The sequence below is a fragment of the Cydia strobilella genome, chromosome 13, assembly GCF_947568885.1.
Source record: "Cydia strobilella chromosome 13, ilCydStro3.1, whole genome shotgun sequence".
Lineage (NCBI taxonomy): Eukaryota > Metazoa > Arthropoda > Insecta > Lepidoptera > Tortricidae > Cydia > Cydia strobilella.
The window spans coordinates 1,913,001-1,933,759 of NC_086053.1; the positions used below are offsets into that span (position 1 = coordinate 1,913,001).

Consider the following 20,759-nt stretch of genomic DNA (forward strand, 5'->3'; position numbering starts at 1 on the left):
ACGATGTCACCTTCATGTCATTAAAAAATGCCCGCAATGTCACTGGAAATGCCCTCCGATGACTCTCAATAATTGCAGTACCTGTGTAATTTGTTTGATGTACAGTCAACGTCAGATATATCGGAGCGACCAAGGTGCTTACAAATATCTGAACACGCCTCTATTGTCAAGGCGTTAGAGTGCTTGTTCAGATGTTTGTGACCCCCTTGCCCGCTTTGATATGTCTGATCTGATGGCGACTGTATAGGTCGGTTAAAATCGCAAATTTCGTAACTACATTAAAGCAGATTTGTGATTTGCTGCTTTATTCAATAACACTTAAAGTTCCAAATGGCTTGCGACTTAGCCGACGATAAGGGCCATTGATGATCAGGTAAAAATGCTGCTGTTAGTTCGGTCGTGATGACATTTTTTGTCAATGTTTAATCTGAGGTGCAAAAAGTTAGATATTTATTTTTGCGCATGTCTCAAAATCGCCAAATTTTGATTAACCTTTCATATCTGTGTGATAGTCAAAAATCGTGCGTTCAAACCTCGGTCGTGAACGTCGAGCAGAAGAAAATCGTTCTTGAGAAAAACGCAAAAAGTTGACTAATAATTTGATCAGGATCTTTATCATCCGCAGACGAGAGATTAAGTATTAGCCTGTTTGATCTCCTTAAATTGCCTTTTTTTGTTTTCTTAAATTTGATTGCAAATCTCCCATTTACGCAATTCCAATTTAAGGTCGGGTTTCCGTTTTGAAACGGAACGTCGGATTAGATTAATCATTCACATTGGATTGATTTTGCAAAAATAGAAGCCAATGCAAAAGTTTGATTGTTTATAAAGGTCTAATTGATTCTCCTTTTCCCTAAGAATTTTCCTGTACGCAATTGTAATTTTTAAAAACTTAAATGCTTCTAGAGATATCTCAATTAAAAAAACACTTGACAACCCCGTTCCTCGGTTGGGCTCTAACCAGGGTTTATCCTAGCTTGGTTTCCATCCAGATGGTAGCTTCATTAACTTTCTTGGTGACTAAAGTTCCTAAAGGTATTTACCGGTTTTGCGGGCTTTGTGCCCAAAGAACTCTAAAATCAACCAAAATTCACCAACACCTAAAACAATGTTAGATATAAAGGAAAACAGACAAAATTCGCTGCTTCGGACACTTGAACACGCGACCCCAGAATACCATGCCACATCTTAATTATCCGTTGCAGCGAATATATTCCAATTCCGACATATCCTTCATCGTCCTTGTTAACAGATATTTGCTGTGTACAAATAACTGAAAACTCCAATTTAAAAAACACAAAAAAAAAAGGTAATCACGGTCTATATCCCGGTCAATATACTCGTAAGTCTAGTGAAACTAACCGTGAATCATTAAAAACTCTAACTCAAATCAAATTATAAATAATAATAATTCATAATTCCTCAATCGCGAGATCGCGACATAACATGGTATATTCCATACTTGAAATAATAGCATTTCACACACATATTTCATACTTTATAAACCTTCCTCGCACAACGTATCAGCATTGCGATACAGCGAGGAAATGCCGCCAGCATCCTTGGTACAATGCCTCAAGGGCCTATTTTAGATTTAAGCTAGTTATTAATTTCGTTTACGTAGTACCACTGTATATATCTTGTATGTAAATAAAGAGTTTTTAATTATAAATTAAAACATTATTAACCCAGAATGACTCGCCGAACCGTTGACTATATCACACCGTTTCCGTACTTCGTGAACAATCGTTAATTCCTATTGATGAATCAGCGCATAAATTAATATTAATGGCATTCGGACAGACAAGGTGACTGCATGTTCGATTATGTATTCAGCTCACTACATACAGTATAATTGTTTCAGCTTTGAATTCGTAAAGCGATATAAATAGTTAAATTAGAACTAAAGTTGTAGTCTTAGACACTTTAAATTTTGGCGACAAAACTGGGGTTGGTATACGATTCTAGGAATAGGAAGGTTTACTGCAAAAGCTCTTTTAACTATTCGATGTGAAGTGCTCGCAATAATCCTTCTCCATTCGTAGACCTTATATTACCGAAACCGATATTTCGGTTGGACACTACATAATATGTACAACGTAAGAACGTAGTGCATCAAATAAGGACCAACGTGTTCCTCAATCGCGACATAACAAGGTATTCCATACTTGAAATAATAGCATTTCATACACATATTTCATACTTTTCACAGCAACATAACATGGTACAAAGAATTTAATTTCCCACCCATTTCGTACCTCGTCCTAGTGACAATCAATATGAAAGTCGCTTGATGCCACGTTTTCCTAATTTAAGGGGCTACCTGAGGTTTTCATAGATTTTTGACAAGTTTTAAATAGTATCTCCTACTTTTGCACTACATATAGAATTATAAGACAAGCGGCTATCGGTTCTTCAATCTTTTATCTCCATTTTTGTCTACCGGATTGTGAAAAAAATGAATACTTATTTATTTATGATTGTTTTAAACATTGTCTAAAAAAACACTTTTTTCGTATCTCGATTGCTGTGAAAGATCTTACTTATACGAAATCTACATATTTGGGTTCGTCTTGGGTCTTGGGTCTAAAAATTTGTCTAAGGTTTTAATTTTAAACTAATTAACACAAAAGTTATGGCCAGAAAACCAGTTTTTTTGCCTAAAATTGTTCAACTTTGATGCCAAATATTTCGAAAACAATGAACTTTGAAGTAAATATGGGATACTATATTGCTAAAATCCGTTGCTGTTAATATGATAAGCTACAAAAAACATTAGAAAACTAAGGGATTCCAATCGAAGGTCATTGGGGCATGGGATCCCCTTAACGTCATTCATTATATTTGTATACCTAAATAAGTTTTTATCCCGTTAATGGTTCAGCACAGGGAAAACACCCACAAACGTTAGCATTGACCATAATTACCTAACGTATCGTTTACCTCATATTGGCTACAAGGGGCGGGAGGTTCATGTGCTGCGAAATACTATAGTGACGTAAAAAGTTAATTATGTTAACATACAGACTGAAATAGATGTCATATACTAAATAAAAAAGTTAGCAAGCCCTCTGATCATCAGCTTCATAGGTAGGGGTAGGGTCACTATCGACGGCAAGATCGGTCGTTAGACTTATAAACAAAAGACTGTTTGTTTATTGTTAGAACACAAAATTTTACGGAGGTTTGGTATGTTTTAAGAATAAGGGGGTACGCTGTACCAAAAAGACGTGATCCGACGCACGCTTGCTAACGCAACCTATGATAATACGTCCTGATATTCCCTTGCCCACTAAGTCAGTAATCAACATAATGCAACATCAAGATCCATATCAACTGTTAGCTCGTAAGGTTCCACTTATATTGGGCTCCCTAATATCCTGCGGTCGGTTTTGGATGAACGCTCCAGCGCAGTTTGCGGTTAAGCATGAACTCTGTGGTTTCCCTATAAGGGTATACTCGGTCGTGACGAATCCGTGACGCTCACGTGTCAGTGTCGTCACGGGTGAGCTAGTTTGACTTGTGTTCGTTCTGAAAGTTATATTTGTGGATATAATGACGTAGGGCAAGGCTAACAATTTGTAGGATTTTGTAGATGTAGTTTAGGGACGCCCAGCCTGAAACAGGCCGGATGATGGCTTATTTCTGTATTCATTCAGCCCAATTCACTGGATTTGGAGCTACAGGTGGCCCCGGCGGCATTTCCACACTATTCTCCTCAAATCTATTACTCTCTCCTGCAGAACAGAAGGACATCTTTTATTTTGATATCCTTTAGTTATAATTATAATATCATAGATAGATCTTAGATTTGTAGGATCAATTTGTAGACTAGCAGTGCTGGGTCTTTCATCATCATGACATGTCATGGGACAAATAATAATTGACGAAATATTAAAAACAAAATGCTCTTGTCATTAAAAATCTAGTATACCTCCCACCAAGTTGCAAACGCGCAAATAATTCACACTTGTACGTTGTATCGCATACAAATCGTGAATTTTACACATTTATGCATTGCACAACGCGTTACACAATTTACTAGAGTAATTATATATGCACATAATAACCTTGGAGGTATCGTCAAATATGGACGTGTGCAAGTGTCTTCGTGGATTGTAAAATTGTAATACTACAGAGCAGATAATGTACAGAGTTCTCACTGAGATGTCAAGATGTTGTCTCACTCTGACGCATGACTACAACTCGGAGTTGTCGTGAACCGATTGAGTGATTGTACCTATACTACTGCCGGGGGCCATGTTAAGATGACAATCGTACATCGACAAACGACAAACGAAAAGTCAAATTTAACCACTTGACCATTTCCATACATTACTTAAGCATGGATTGGTGTTTTCCGTCAACGATTTTCATCTTTGCTAGAGTGCTTACCGCGAAAAACTTCAGGCGAAAAAATTTTAGGTAAACAAATCCATCTCTATCTTTAAATATTCGAGTAACAGGGACGCAGATAGACATTTTTGAATATATATAGCCCATATCAAATATTCATAGCTTCCTAGATGGTTACCACGAAAATCGAAATTCCAGTAAAATAACCTCCATCTCTATTTTATAATATTCAACTGACAGGGATGCAGGTAATGCAGACGATTTTCGTATGTCGATCGCACATTCAAATATTCTTCCTCGTGGCTTGTTAGATGGTGCCTAGACAAGGAAGTTCCACCGTCGATTTAAAATTCAATGCGCCAGGTTAATGTCTCTCAGATTTATCATATTTGGTTTGGAAATCAGATTGTTTTCTAGACATTAGCATAAACAACCGATCTCCTGACAGGTTGGACTGACTTGCGTAATGCTTTTAGCTTATCGTGCTATATAAATCATTTGTAAATGGGCCGTTTTATTCAAAGTTGTACACTACCCTTTTCTTTCAAATTTGGTATTTTTTATGCTTTTTCTACTGAAAATCGAGATCTCTTTCGATCTTAATGGAGAGGAAAAGTGCCCCTAAAGTTCCTTAAAGTTTTTTTCCTTCATACAAATTCTATGAAAAATTGTAACGGTTTGGAAATCAAAATCTTGGGACACTTTTTTTCTCCTATGATTCTAAGTATAAAGTAGATAGGTAGCATTGAAATAAAAAACAACGAGTGTACAACTGTAATTACAATGGCCTCAAAGCTTTATACCTATGCATTTTTGTAGCCTTAATTTCATTGAAGAGAATCTTGTTCACATAATTTTTTACTGCTAAGGAAACGGTAAAGGACTTTTACCTTGAATGTAATTCCGAAGTATCTGTGTCAAGTCGTCAAGCGCTTTACCGCATAACGGACAATGTCACCTTAATTACATCAATTACATGTCTAGAAAAACTTAGACACTGACACTGACTAAGCTTACTTAAAGACTAAGTTAAGCGGGTTAAACTCTCATTTATAGATTACAGACTATAATGCAACTGAAAGTTCACATTATCTTTCTCGAAAACGTAATCCAAATCCAATTTGGTGTTATAACTTTATTTTTTATTTGTATGCATCTTACGGTGTTACAATTACAAATATTGCAAATTTATGTGTTTATTTTGTAACACTAAGTTGATCTAGCAAAAACATTCGACACATTGATGTTATGTAATAATTTTTTGGGGAATTTACATTGGCATGTCAATGATCTAGTTTCCGAAATCAAGAAATATAAAAATATAATGAATATCTGTAATAATATTAACACAAGCTATTTTAACTAACAAGCTAACCTAAACACACTGTCTATGTGTGTGTGGAACACCTATGGTATAATTTCAAAGGTGTTCCACAGGGTCGCATTCTGACACCGCCACTATTTCTTTTCTATATAAACAAATCTTTAAACGAGCGATTCTTGTATATTTATATATTTTGGGAATCTCGTAAACGGCTCTAACGATTTCGATGAAATTTGCTATATGGGTGTTTTCGGGGGCGAAAAATCGATCTAGCTAGATCTCTGTGAAAACGCGCATTTTTAAGTTTTTATATTTCCGGTCTGGCCTAGCCTTGGGTAGTGACCCTGCCTATGAAGCCTATGGTCCCGGGTTCGAATCCCGGTAAGGGCATTTATTTGTGTGATGACACAGATATTTGATTCCGAGTCATGGTTGTTTTCTATGTATTTATATTATATATACACAACAATTAAGCTACAATGTAACAAGAATATCAAGTTTGTACAAAAAGCTTTAATTTAATGTCACGAAAAACTACTAAAAATTTTAATAAGATTATAGTCTTCGAAATCCGAGATCCGCTATACTAATAACAAAACTACTAACTACTACCCATAGCTCGACCTTATGCCTTCGCATTAAGGTATATAAATTATCAGTTAATAATGTGTACGATGGTATTGTATCAACGTAACCTGCCCACGGAGTGCCCGGTGTAGAATTACATGGAGTTTCACGCATCAATGCGTTTTGGTATCCATCGTGGAATCATTAACCACGACTGGAAAGGGCACTGTTATATATATACTTGTTAACATGATTCGGATCGTAGTTTCTTTGTTACGCTTAATAATAAAAGATAAGTGGAAGAACTCAATGTCTCGGACGAGACTCTCAACTTCTTTGTTAGTTACTAGGAAATTATGTTCTGTTTATTTGAAAGATTCTATCCAAATTTAAAATTTTGCTAAACCTTATCCTGTAATTACGTTTAGTTCTCTAAGTAAATGTCTAGAATTTCGCCATAAAGAATGCTCAATTTTTTGTCTAATTATAAATATTATAAAGAACGAAATCTCTAGTTCATATCTATCGCCTCTTTTACTTCTGATCTTTTGATCTTTACTGAATTTCCACACACTTGTACAAACAATCTGCATGAATCCGTGATTCTACCGTGAAATAGTGCGCGCCGACTGTACAAAGATTTGTCAGCTCGCCTAATAGTCTTCTCGTGACCAGAGGACTGGCCACTATTTCGCACAGCGTATAAGTATCGCCATTTAGCGAGGAAGTACGGCCAGCCTTCTGGGCACCTTGCCCGTTGAATTGTTCAACATTCATCAAAAAAGTTGACTTTTGCTTCAGCTACATTCTTAGGAATGTTAGTAATTTTAGAAATAAATCCCGAATTTTATAAACCCGAGCCAAAACTGACGGCCTAAATCCTAAATGTTAACAGCGTTGACCTTATCCTACTTGGGATTAGGACAAAGTACGTTTTTGATATAACTAAAGCATGAACAAAGATCTTTGTAACCAATGCCTACCAAAACACACGACGAATGGAGTTTTGTTCTTTGTAGTAACTATTTTAATGAAATATAATTTACACTAAATAATTATAGAGATCCAGGCCAGCTGCATTTTTTTATAATAATACTTTAATTTTGGAAGTGTACGTTCTTAAGATGAACAGCATCTATTTGGACTTTTGATGTAGCTCTTTCTAGTTGCACCGAACTTTATTAACTCCCTGGTATTAGCGCGGCGATCGACGGTCACCCTCGTTATTTTAATTAATTTTCCGTCGTATTGTTTGGGACATTGGGACAATGAATGTTGCTTTATGTTACCCAGCGGAACTGTAACGAAATTAAAACCGCTTCGATTACTAAAACTGTGGACCTTTCCGAGGACATTTTTGGGACGGAAATTTTCAACTGTAGTTGTTCTCGACATTTTCAAGGCTCTCACGAGTTTGGGAACAATTGTAACGGTACGTGACTACGGCGTGGTTGGAGATAGAAGTTTAGATACAACCATAGAGAATTGCCATGTAACTTTATTAATAAACGTTATGCTTTAAATGCCTGAAAGGATAGCTTAGAAACTAAGTCCTAATTTCTTGGTTAGCTGTTTGCATTTATTGCAGACGCACAATTAAACTGCCAATGTCTAGTTGACAAACCACTAATGGAGTTTATTTACAGCAAAATTAACAAAACAATTTCGTAGTGTAATCTAAAAAGATACCGAAACGATACTTACAGAAGAATGATACAGGAAGGGTCAAATATAGCAACATTACCAAGGTCACCCTAAACTAGATAAAAGTTGACACACATGCTATATACCTACTAGAATATTAAACTAATAAAGTTTATTTACAGAAAAATTAACAAAACAATTTCGTAGTGTAATCTGAAAAGATACCGAAACGATACAGAAGAATGATACAGGAAGAGTTAAATATAGCAACATTAACAGGGTCATCCTAAACTAGATAAGTTGACACACATGCTTAAATATACCCACTAGAATATTAAACTTATTGTCTGTGTATGATAAGGATCTTGGCCGAACTTTTAGTCGTCTTTCTGAGAACGATTTGTTTCTGCTCTATCCAGCACAACCGAGGTTCGATTTATGACCACCACACATATGAAAGGTTAAATCAATTGCCTTTTTTCTTTGCAAATTTTACAACTGTTAAATAACCTGTTCTTTCCATCACGTATTTGTATTTCCTTAACCCCGCATCCTCAGATATCACAGATCGGCTGATAGCGATGGGTTTTCCAGCGGAGAAGCTGGAGGGAGTCTACAGGAATCACATCGACGAGGTCTACAGGTTCCTGGAGCAGATGCACAAGGATCATTATAGAATTTACAACCTCTGCTCCGAGAGAACCTACGACACTGCAAAATTTCATGAGAGGGTGAGTGTTTTGAACTTTTTACTTGTGATCTTTATCCTTTATGTGTATTGGCCTTTGCTTTTTCATTTTATTCCTGTTCGTTGCTTCCATCCACCACTTCTTATTTAAAAAAATTCGCTGATCCTTCTTTCACACAATCTATCCCTTTTTTATAGCTTGCCTGTTGGTATACTTAGTTGCGACTTACTCTTAGTTTATTAAATTAGTCATACATTTACGTTTTTTCAGTACATTTCTTATTAAATTTCCACAAAAACTATGTTTGATATAGATTGGCGAGTGTCTGATGTTGCGTGCCTGACATTCATATATAATTCAATACAAGACTAATCCAATCAGTAATTCCTTCAGCTGACTGTAGAAACGAACTTCTGACTTGACTTCAACTGACTAGAAAGGAGTTTAGTTAGTTAAGTAAGATCTTATCTCTTAGTAATGCAATTTGCCGTTGGCTCGTTGGGTGGACGACATCCGGAAGATTGCGGGTCACTTCTGGATGAGATTAGCTGGACAAGTGGTGTGCTGGAAGAGAGGCCTATGCTCAGCAGTGGGCGATAAAGGGCTGATATGATGATGATGATGAAATGCAATTTATTAACTAATGGCTCATTTAACACTGCCATCGATGGATAGCATGATGGGCTTTTTATCTAATTATTGGATGACTATAATAGGCCTTTAGAATAAAGTTTACGAATTATCAATTAGTGTGGACGATGAGTAAGTAGTCCGTGTAAGCTAACTTTACACAGTCTTGTACATACCAAAGTGAGGGAGTGTCATTATGAACGGCATATTTTCATAGATATTTGACATCAGCACACTTTGTCCGACTCTATTTCTTATTATTTTTTATTTAGTTCTCAAGTTTAACATTAAGTGGCAAGTGGCCGTCCTTACAAAGTAGTGTCAGGATTTTTTTAAACTCTACCTATGTAACTTTGTAGTATGTATGTTTAATTTAAGTTCCTAGAGATACTCGTAGTTCGAAAAATGTATACATGTTTATGATACTGACTATGTATTAACAGTATAAGTGTCTTGGCGTACGTCGCTGTAAACTTATACTTGTGTTTGTTTGAATAAAGAATAAAGAATTAACACGGTCATCGATGCGTGACACTTTATCGGACAATAGGGCATTTGACAATTTTTCATTAATGGTATCAGTCGATCAGGTTTGTTTTGAGGATCAAATGTCTGTATGGGACCCATTGTCTTAAAGCAATACAAAAGTCACAAATGATGACTGGCATCCGCACTTTACTGACGAAACGATCGTAACAAAATGGCAATATGTACATCGTGACGTCACCATGTAACGTCGCTATTGCTTAGAACTCTTAGAAGCCGTTTCGATGTATGGAAAAGAAGGAAATTGCAATTTTATCGGTGAAATAATGCGTTTATGTATATTGTTGCTATACATTTTTTTGGTACCGTTATTTTTTTCCTACTTGGAAGTAAAAAAATATTGAAATGTCATATTTTTTTATAATTCCCATGGAATTTTTAAATTTCCAATTTATTGTTATAAATATTTTCCATCTATTTCTAGATTTAGATTGTGGCAGCATTCTTCTTTTTCTCTTTCACTCTTATAAATTTCGGTATTTCGCCATCGCCTCCTACCTATGATGCCACCCGGTCGGTGATAAGGACAAAGCATGGCACTATTTTCTCTTTCCTCTTATAGGAATCGCAATAAGACCATCTTTCTCTATCAAAGAGTGTCAGGCCCTTGATCTCTAACCACAATCTGGTATCAACCCGTAATTAGCTTAGAGATTAACACTAATGACATGTATGTTTTGATACCGGCTTCCAGCATTACGTGAGATCTATCTTGGGATGCTGTTATCAGAATATTGTGACTGTGAGATAAACCGCGTCAATTCGAACGTCATTCACTGAATCTTTTATCTAATCTAGGAGAATATTAGAGAAATTTTATGTGTTTTTCAAGATTTATCCTGAGACTTTCTTTGTTTTTGTGTGAATGTTTGAACAACATAATTTACTAACAATACTGCATGATAATTGGAACTTTGAACGTAGTTCAGGGGCAAATGTTCTAATTCGCAAAAAAATCTTTCATTCAAATGTAAAACTTATGCCAAAGAGAAAAAAAGTTATAATCCGAAGATAGGTTTTTTTCCTCTATAAAGAACCTCTTTCTATTTGGAAGTTGGTTACAATTGTTACGAATTATTGAATTCACATTCATCAAAATCGTCCTAGTAGTTTTGACGCTACTATGTAATACTCGTACACACAGCAGGGACCGGCCCGCTATCCCTTATCGGGGTTTTATAAGGGTATTGCATAAGGCTTAACTCACCATTGCCACACGAAACCCTTTGTTTTGCTTTTAAAAACCCTTATATAAAGCTACCACATTTGAGTAATCGGTAGCCCAAATACCCTTAAAAAACCCTTATCATCCGCTCACCAACACCTTTCATATTGCTTATAAGGGTTAGCCTTATAAAGGGCTTCCCTTTTAGCATATAAGCGTGCTAATTTAAGTCATCTACCTTGTTCATAAAGCACACATTACTTCGAATCCGAGCGATCGTCGGCGGCGACGGCGGCGTTCTTTGACTAGGCACGTATTTTCTTTCCTTTTCATACACTACCGTAGATATATACTAATCCTGTCTCTTTCACGCAAAGGGAAACCTTTATAAAAAGCGCTTAAAGATAAGGGTAACCCTTATTAAGAGCTAGCCTTATTTTTGGTTAGCTTTTCGGTAAGGGTTAGTCAAAGGTAAGGGTATGAATGGGCTTGCAGTTCAAAAGGGAAAGTCTTTCAATGTGTTAGCCGTGTTTAAGTGTCGCCCATTGAAAGGGTTTTATCGCGGAAAGGGTTGTCCGGTCCCTGACACACAGTAAAGTACTAAAATTGTAACCCATTCTATTTGCTTTACCGTATTTGGGTAAAAACCCTAAATAAACTGGAATTTGAACCGTAATTTAAATTCTTTTTTCGCATAACAACAGGGATTGCATAAATACAACAATTTGATCGCGGTTATCATGCAAGCTGTGACAACAAATAAACATTCACGTACTTGTCTCGCTAAAAAGACGTATGCGCCTTTTAAAAACCACACCGTGCTAAAGAAAACCGACCTTATAATCTTAGACGATTTGTATTTGAATTTACCTTAAGTGTTTACTTCATTAAGACTCGTTTTTCCTTAAGAACATTTGTAAATAAGTTATATCGGAGCTGCGTTTTTATAGTTTGTGGTCTGAGTCATATGTGTTACGTGGTGCCTCACGCGTATGATTCCCTGGTCGGTATTTGGATTGCAATGCTTTCTGCAATTTATCTAGTTGATACCAAGGCTAAAAACCGGTTCCAAATATACCGGTACCTAACCGGTAGTACCGCTTTCAAAAATACTTAACGGTTTTTGGATTGAAACCAAAATGAAAAGGTTAAATACGATAACGATTAGAAAACCGGAAATATACTCCTAAGATAAACAAAATATAATGTTCGGGCTTCATACTCTTCATAGAAGGTATTGTAGCCTCATCTATATCCTGAAACCCTGATACCAAGGGCCTGACTTAGAGTTCTGACCGCCCTAGGCTGACCTTGTCTCAACTCAGAGCCGCCGCCGCGCCCCCTTGGTCCTTGTGGCCTAGGCTTTAGCCTTATTAGCCTGTGGGTAAGGCTGAACCATGTTTTAGTACCAAGCATTGACACCTGTCATCTGGCAATGAAAATTCGCCGTACATCGCGGGGCCAACAAGTAAACATGAACTATAGGCTTTTTCGTTACTTACCGAGACAGAAATGTGCAGGACCGGTGACAAAATATCAAGTTGTTGAAATAGAAGCCCAAAGGAATATGTAGGGACATTTTGAGTGTAAAATACTGGAAAAAATTAAACAAAATACAGGATTTTAATATTTAATATTTTACCAAAACGACATGTAAAACATCTCTAGATACAATTTAACATTACATACATATATGAAACTAGTATTTTTTTGGATATTTGTTAGAAAATTTTACCGATTTACTTGCCGAAACCGAAACTTAAGTCGTTATACATGTTGTAATTATACAGGGTGGCTAAAAGATAAGTGCATACCCGTTGCCAGGGAGGTTTTGGGATTATACTGAGCAACTTTTACTATGGGACCAACCCCGAAATCGCGAAAAAAATTTGGCTTTTTCATACATTAATTTTGGCTGGTCCATTTTCTATGGGAGGGTAAAAAAATTCTCGATTTCGTGCTTGGTCCCATAGTAAAAGTTACTCAGTATAATTTCAAATCCTCCCTGGCAACGGGAATGCACTTATTTTTTAGCCAACCTGTATAATTTAAAAAAACCGGCCAAGTGCGAGGTTTCGTACCATTACGCAAAAAACGCCAAAATAATCACGTTTGTTGTATGGGAGCCCCATTTAAATATTTATTTTATTCTGTTTTTAGTATTTGTTGTTATATCGGCAACAGAAATACATCATCTGTGAAAATTTCAACTGTCTAGCTTTCACGGTTCATGAGATACAGCCTGGTGACAGACAGACCGACAGAGGAGTCTTAGATAATATGGTCCCTTACCCTTTAGGTACGGAACCCTAAAAATGACACAATTTAGCCGAAAGATTGCGATCCCAAAGCTCATTCATTCCTATCTATATTTTGATATTTATTCATTTAAATTACACATTCGTTATCAATTGGCATAAAAAATAATCGTTAACATAACACGAAACGTTCCAAAATAAGCCATCCTACACGTGGAGATTAACTACGTAGTTTTCGCACATTGCCTAAAATTATTATTTTAATTTATTTATAAAACGAGGTCCATATTACCATAGAGTAACTTATACTAGAGCGGTACTGTCATAGTAAATTTTGTAACCCCAGTAAATTCAATGCCATCTGTCGACACACTTTAAAACTAAAAATAAATATTTATAAAAATACGATAAAATGTATTTAAATATGGATAAATGATTTTTTTTATTTGCATTAATTATTTTTATGATTTTGACCCATGTTCTTTCACTGATATGCGTTAAAATTGTTGAATAACAAACGAAACCGCCAACGCCATCTATACGACAGTTGGCCAAAGCTAGTAGCGCCCTCTGAACGAGAATCAAATTTTCTTGATTTTCGAGGCACGTTTTTTCCTTAGACTGTATCCATCTATTACGGAGTTATATCTATCTTTGATATTACATATGTATATCTTGCAGACTAACAAACATATACATAAAGCGCATTTTTTAATAATAACATAGCTATTATTTCGGTGATAAGTATAATGGCTTTTATAAACTTGAATAGGTATATTATAATAAGCATATGTGCCATTTTCAACCGAAAGGGTACTTATTGTCGGTTGTCAATAAGGCGCTATTTCTATATAGCTTCAATTGGAAATCAACCTTATCGACAAGCGACAATGTGGTACCTTTTGGTTGAAAACGTCACATATGTACTTTTCAACTATTCGTTTTTATCACTACTACAATAATAAATAAAAAATAAAAAGTTTCGAAGTTATTAAAGAAAATAGACAAAAAATTACCAATACCCACCCACCGAGGGTTCCGTACTTTTTAGTATTTGTTGTTATAGTGGCAACAGAAATACATCATCTGTGAAAATTTCAACTGTCTAGCTATCACGGTTCATGAGATACAGCCTGGTGACAGACAGACGGACAGTGGAGTCTTAGTAATAGGGTCCCGTTTTTACCCTTTGGGTACGGAACCCTAAAAAAAAGAAAAAAATAGTGAGGAAAACTACAGCATACAAATGGGAAGAAATTCAATTCAGACGTCTTTTTATTCCGGAAATCAACTCCAAATGCGAAACACGGTAGAACTTTCGTATCATAGTTGATTGCCAGAAAGATGAACGTTTTATCTTCATATTTGTAGCCTTATCAGTCCAGAAACTTCTCGCCCCAATGGCGCGAAGAAAACTAAATGCTAGACTAGATGTCGCCGCTGTCGAACGATAAGGACGAACGGTTCACGAAGATAGTCGATCCAGTTTAGTTTACGTGGACCTGTTTGAGTAGACCTTCGACGTACGGACTATCTTCGTTAACAGTATAGCACAGAATAAGTAATAGTATTATAAGACAGAACGGCCACGTACGGTACGCCCCGACTCGAATTACCTCGCCCCGCGACAGCAGATTGACGGCCGTTTGCCGGCCGCTCAGTACTATTTTTAAGCAACACTCACACTATGACGCGTGACGCGTGTACAGACGTGTCGTTCACACATAGAAACGCAAGTGCTTTCGATGTATAGCGTGTCCGCCCTGTGACTATAGTATTAATTTTCTCAAATGATGCTTACGCCTCACACATATCGAACAGTCGCCATCAGATATATCGGAGCGGCCAAGGTGCTCACAAATATCTGAACACGCCTATTGTTAAGGCGCTAGGTGCGTGTTCAGATATTTTCGAGCACCTCGGCCGTTCCGATATATCTGATGGCGACTGAACAAAAGCCTTTGTGAAACTCTCTGGGTGACCACACTGACCACTGTAAAGGCCTGCCAGGGATCTACACAGGCGCTTATATAGCAAGGCGGAAAATCATGGATAATGGAGAGCCTTGGTGCACAAAAAACGACCTCATGTGGTCGCGACCCTCAGTCATGAAACGACGAAACGGAAACGAGGAAGATTTTCATATCATATATACCGTGGGTGCGAGTAATCCGACAGAATTTAACCAGGCATCCCTGAGGTAATAAGGAGCAAAAAATGTTATATGACTTGGTGAAATTCGGCAATAATTTTTTGTGTGTGTGTGTGTGAGTTTTCAACACAACACGTCATTTCGTTTTACATTTTGTCGAAAAACACATTAGAACGAATAAGTAGTGTTCATTAGCCATAATTTATTTTTATGATAAACCTATTATGCATGTGCATGTACTTTAGAAATGTTAAATGTCGTTATTGTTAAGCTTAAGTGTAAGTATATAGTGTATGTCTGTGTATTTAGTTCCCATCACACAATGCTATCCTAAAACTACTGCCTGACCTAGTGGGAATTGTCTTAGGATGTATGCTATATGTACTTTTATAACTTTGCCTGTAAATCTGCTTGGCCTGTATCTGTTTTTTTCCCCAAAAAAGAAAAAAAAAAGTATTTTATTTTTTATTTATAGATAAATTTTGCGAGTTTCCTTTAAGTCACATAGTGGCAGCGACGCAGCCAAAAAGGCGTTTTTCACTGAGTTATTACAGAAACAAATTTTCACAAAAATCGACATTATCTCTAAAACAAGACCTTAATCAGAAAACTTTGTATGACAGTTTAGTCTCTAAATGCGGTCAAGAATACACCTTTCAAATCTGTCGGGTTGTTCGAGCGCTTTGGTTTCTATTCGGGATTATGATTGGCCGATTGCTATTCCGGAGGAACAAGGCGACGAGTATGTATACTGTATAGGGCAATGGAGAGGGCTATGCTGGGAGTCTCTCCGCATCAGAAATGAGGCCATCCGCAGCAGAACCAAAGTAACCGATGTAGCCCTCCGAATCGCTAAACTTAAGTGGCAGTGAGCGGGGCACATTGCACGTAGAACCGATGGCCGTTGGGGCGGATTCTCGAGTGGCGACCACGTACCGGAAGGCGCAGCGTGGGTAGGCCCACAAGGTGAACTGATGACCTGGTAAAGGTCGCGGGAGTCCGCTGGATGCGGGTGGCGCAAGACCGGTCATTGTGGCACTCTTTGGGGGAGGCCTATGTCCAGCAGTGGACGTCCTCTGGCTGATTAAATGATGATAGTACAACAGTGTGTAGAGATGCAGTTAAAATAATGAAAGAGGCAAAAAAGGAGCAAAAGTTGAACGACCTTGCTTGTGTTGTGACTAACGCTATCGCACGTGGCGTGTTCTAGGTAGGCGCTGCTCGGTTCGCGTTAAGCCGAGCCCTGATAACTTATCTGTTCACAAATCGCTTTACTCGTCCGTATGCAAGTCTCCATGTTGGCAATCGTTGATTGGAAACGCAAATCGAAACTCAAACTGTGAGCTGTACCCAGGGACCGGACAACCCTTTCCGCGATAGAAGCCTTTCAATGGCCCTTAACATTGATAGACTTTCCATTTTGAACTGCAAGCCCATTCATACCTTTGACTACCCCTTACCGAAAAGCTTAGCCAAAAACAAGGCTAGGGCGTGCAGTATCCCGCAAACAGAATGCTCGTGTGACCGTTACTATATTAGCACGTATACTACTAAAACGGAATCCTGCAGAAAACCGTATCCCGCAAAAAACTGGACGTCGTGGGCAAGAGCTCTTATTACAAAGGAGTAAGATGCAAAAATATAAACATATCTCTGAAGTCGACTGTATCATTTTCCACCACATAACAATGTGTAAAACAATGTGTTGTCATATAAAAATATGACAATACGTATACTTTATTGCGAAGACATAAGAGTGAACCTTGTTCAGTTAAGTTACTGTTAGCACTTCATTCTAGTCTTATCACGCGCCACTTGCCATCATCAGCATACACGTGTCTAATAAAGGATATACATAAAAAGATTTACTATTTACTAACACGCTACGCTGTAACTAGGGATGTTGGGTACGAAATTACGGAAACATCTGTCGGTTAGCGTGCTTGATTTGATTACATTTTAATTATAGTGCCACTGTGCCACAATGTTTGCACGTTTTAGTTTTTAAAGGTCCGCCTGCAGTCTCTGGCCTGTTAGTTGTTCGGAACTGTCAACTTATTGTTCTAACTGACAGGCTGATATCGTCCGGCGGTCTGGTAATCAGTGGGCCCCTTTAAATACCTACTTGTACTTAATATTGTCTTCGGTTACCGCGATAGTTACTCATGAAATAAAACTATGAAAACGGATTATATCGCGTATACTGACATCATCTCTTTTCGAACTTCTTGAGGGTTCCCTCGATTACTCAGGGATCCCATCATCAGAACTGCGGTTTGACCAAAACGGGACTAATCTGTAAGTATATACTTACAATCAAAAAAGAATTTTCATAATCAGTCCAGAAATGACGGGAGATATGGAGTAACAAACATAAAAAAAAACGAATTGATAACCTCCTCCTTTTGAGATTTGGAAGTCGGTTAAAAACAGTATCAACAACAATTTCAAATGTCTATCACGGTTCATGAGATACAGCCTGTTGACATACGGACAGACAGACAGCGGAGTCTTAGTAATAGGTTCCAGTTTTTACCCTTTGGGTACGGAACCCTCGGTGGGCGAGTCCGACTCGCACTTGTCCGGTTTTTTATTTGTAGGCTTGTGTTTTATTTGTGTGCTATGAAGTAATGTTACGGGAAAATTATGCTAAATAGGCAACTCACCTTGTGTTTTCGTAAAACTGATTTCATAAGTGTAAAATAATAATTTAACCTTAGCAAACTAGGTGCAAAAATGTTGCTTCTGTCTGTCTCGATTACTGTTAAAATATATTATTGGTTAACCTTAGAATAAATTTAAAAGTGTAAAAATTACTGCCTTGGGTGAGACTTGAACTTACGGCCTCTGGATCGATACTCCAGCGCTCTGCCAACTGAACGACCTCTCCTCATCCATAGTCAGCAAATTTTCCCACTATATGGGTCTAGGGGATCCAGTGGCCGTGAGTTCAAGTCTCACCCAATGCAGCAATTTTTCCACTTAAATTTATTCTAAGCTTAATAGCATCGTTCGCAGACGTTTCTTGCTTGTTAATAAAAATAATTTACTAATGGTTAATCCAATGAGTTGATAAATATTTATTATAATTCATAATAGACATTCATGAGTTTCATGCAAATGTATTGATCGTTATATTGAGTTAGTATATTGTATTTTGATTTATGGCAGTATTATATTCTTGGTATTCTACCTACTTTTTAGGGTTCCGTACCCAAAGGGTAAAAACGGGACCCTATTACTAAGACTCCGCTGTCCGTCTGGCACTTGGCCGGTTTTTTAACGTTTATGAAGTCATGGCCTCATGGCTTAACAATGAAGTGACATAACGACAGTTATCTGTCATTTGAGTGGGATTAGGGCTTGTCAGGCACACCCGCCACCCGCCTTATCAGTGGCTGATAGCGATTGTTCATAAAGATACTCAGGGCATAAGAATATGCATTTTTACCTGACATGCCCGTTTTTAGGATTCTGTACCTCAAAAGGAAAAACGGAACCCTTGTATTATCGCTTTGTTGTTCGTCCGTCCGTCCGTCTGTCTGTCAAGACCCTTTATCTCAGCAACGCGCAAACGAAGTTGCGAGCAGATGCTAGTATATTACGAGTATTAAGTTAGCTTGGGGGCTAAGTCTTATTGAAGAAAATTGATTTTATCTGCACTGTCGCTCGTTGCTCGGATTTTATAACAGCGAACATCAAAGTTCGGACAGTTCGAAGAAAGTCTTTCATGTCTGACTTTCTTCGAACTGTCCGAACTTTGATGTTCGCTGTATCCGACCCTCACTGTCAGAATTGCATTTTTTTTAAACGAGCAGACGAGCCGCCTGATGGGAAGTAGTCATCGCCGCCCATGGACATTAGCAACATCAGAGGAGCCACTTATGCGTTGCCAACCTTTGAAAACCCTAAATACCTGGCTTTGGCTTTCTTTGGCGGGAGGTGCGGTGGTAATAACGTGACGGTGGCATCAAATCAAAAAGTTCTTCAGAAAGTGCTTTATCTACAGCGGCAACAAACATAATTGACGTCAATGGTGCTACACCTACAATGTAGTTAATTGACGCCGTCACGACACTAAGTGTTGTGCAAAAAGCGGAAAACGGACAGCATACTAAACAGTTTAATCTAAGAGTTGCTTTCCTTCAGCCACATAAATCCACGGCGATTTATTACCTGAACAATTGGTTTCCTCGTGCTTTTCTTTTACGGATTTGTTGTTAAACGGTGCGAGAACTGATATATGTGGTATTTTCTATAAAAAGGGACCTTATTGTCGATGGCGCTTGCGCCATTATTAACGATGCTCCGATATAAATACAATGCCGCGCGGCGCTGTGCGTTGTAAGCGCCATCGACAAGAAGGTCCCTTTTCATAGAAAATGCCCCATATCAGTATACGCGAACCAAAGATAGATATAACTCCGTAATAGATGTTTACAGTCTAAGGAAAAAACGTGCCTCGAACATCAAGAAAATTTGATTCTCGTTCAGAGGGCGCCACTAGTTTTGGCCCACTGTCGTATAGATGGCGTTGACTGTTTCGTTTGTTATTTAACAATTTTAACGCATATCAGTGAAAGAACATGGGTCAAAATCATAAAAATAATTAATGCATTTAAAAAAAATCATTTATTTATATTTAAATACATTTTATCGTATTTTTATAAATCTTAATTTTTAGTTTTAAAGTGTGTCGACAGATGGCAGTGAATTTACTGGGGTTACAAATATTTACTATGACAGTACCGCTCTAGTATAAGTTACTCTATGCGCGAACTGATCTTTCGGGGAATTGGTTGTACAGACAGCATCAAAAGTAGCGGATGAAACAACGCTTCAAAAGTATCTATAGTCTGCATCTTCTCAAATGATTTTTTCGCCAAAGATCCTAATCTGTTAAACAAAAGCCTTTGTTCCTTTTGTGCGTGCGCGTGCCCATTGTTGGTGAGCGCGTGACCAATGTGTATCAGCGAGTGACATGCGCTCACCAACAACCGCCGTGGTATAAAAAAAACTCAAAATGATTAACTAGCAAAATTGTAGAATAGATCGCTAAAGAGTTTTCTTATACCCGTCACATGCCCTAGCCAGCGTCAACAGTCAACTATATACCTACTTAACTTAATGTGTCGTTCCAGGTGGTAAGGTACGCGTTCGAGGACCACACGCCGCCGAACATGGAGCTGATCCTGCCGTTCTGCGAGGACGTGCACAAGTGGCTCAACGCGGACCCCAAGAATGTGGCAGCCGTGCATTGCAAAGCGGGCAAGGGCCGAACAGGTACGGTATTAAACCAATAAGTAGTAGTTGGGGGTTCCACTAGACTTATATTGACCGGGATATAGACCGTGATTACCTTTTATGAGCTCCCGATATTTCGACGCAGTTACATGCATCATGTTCACGGGTGATCACGGTCTATATC

At 37.8% G+C, this 20,759-nt stretch overlaps 1 protein-coding gene across 4 annotated transcripts in view; it reads left to right on the forward strand.

The window, feature by feature from the left end:
• Positions 1-20,759, forward strand: part of LOC134746471 (phosphatidylinositol 3,4,5-trisphosphate 3-phosphatase and dual-specificity protein phosphatase PTEN) — a 71,101-nt gene that overhangs the window by 20,338 nt on the left and 30,004 nt on the right. For all 4 annotated transcript variants that reach the window (XR_010128236.1, XM_063680869.1, XM_063680870.1 and 1 more), the window contains exons 2-3: positions 8,450-8,622; positions 20,473-20,614. Coding sequence is in view for 3 of the 4 variants with exons in the window: in XM_063680869.1 (XP_063536939.1) it covers positions 8,450-8,622; positions 20,473-20,614 (315 nt within the window). In the remaining variant the exon portion in view is untranslated. The remainder of the gene's footprint in view (positions 1-8,449; positions 8,623-20,472; positions 20,615-20,759) is intronic.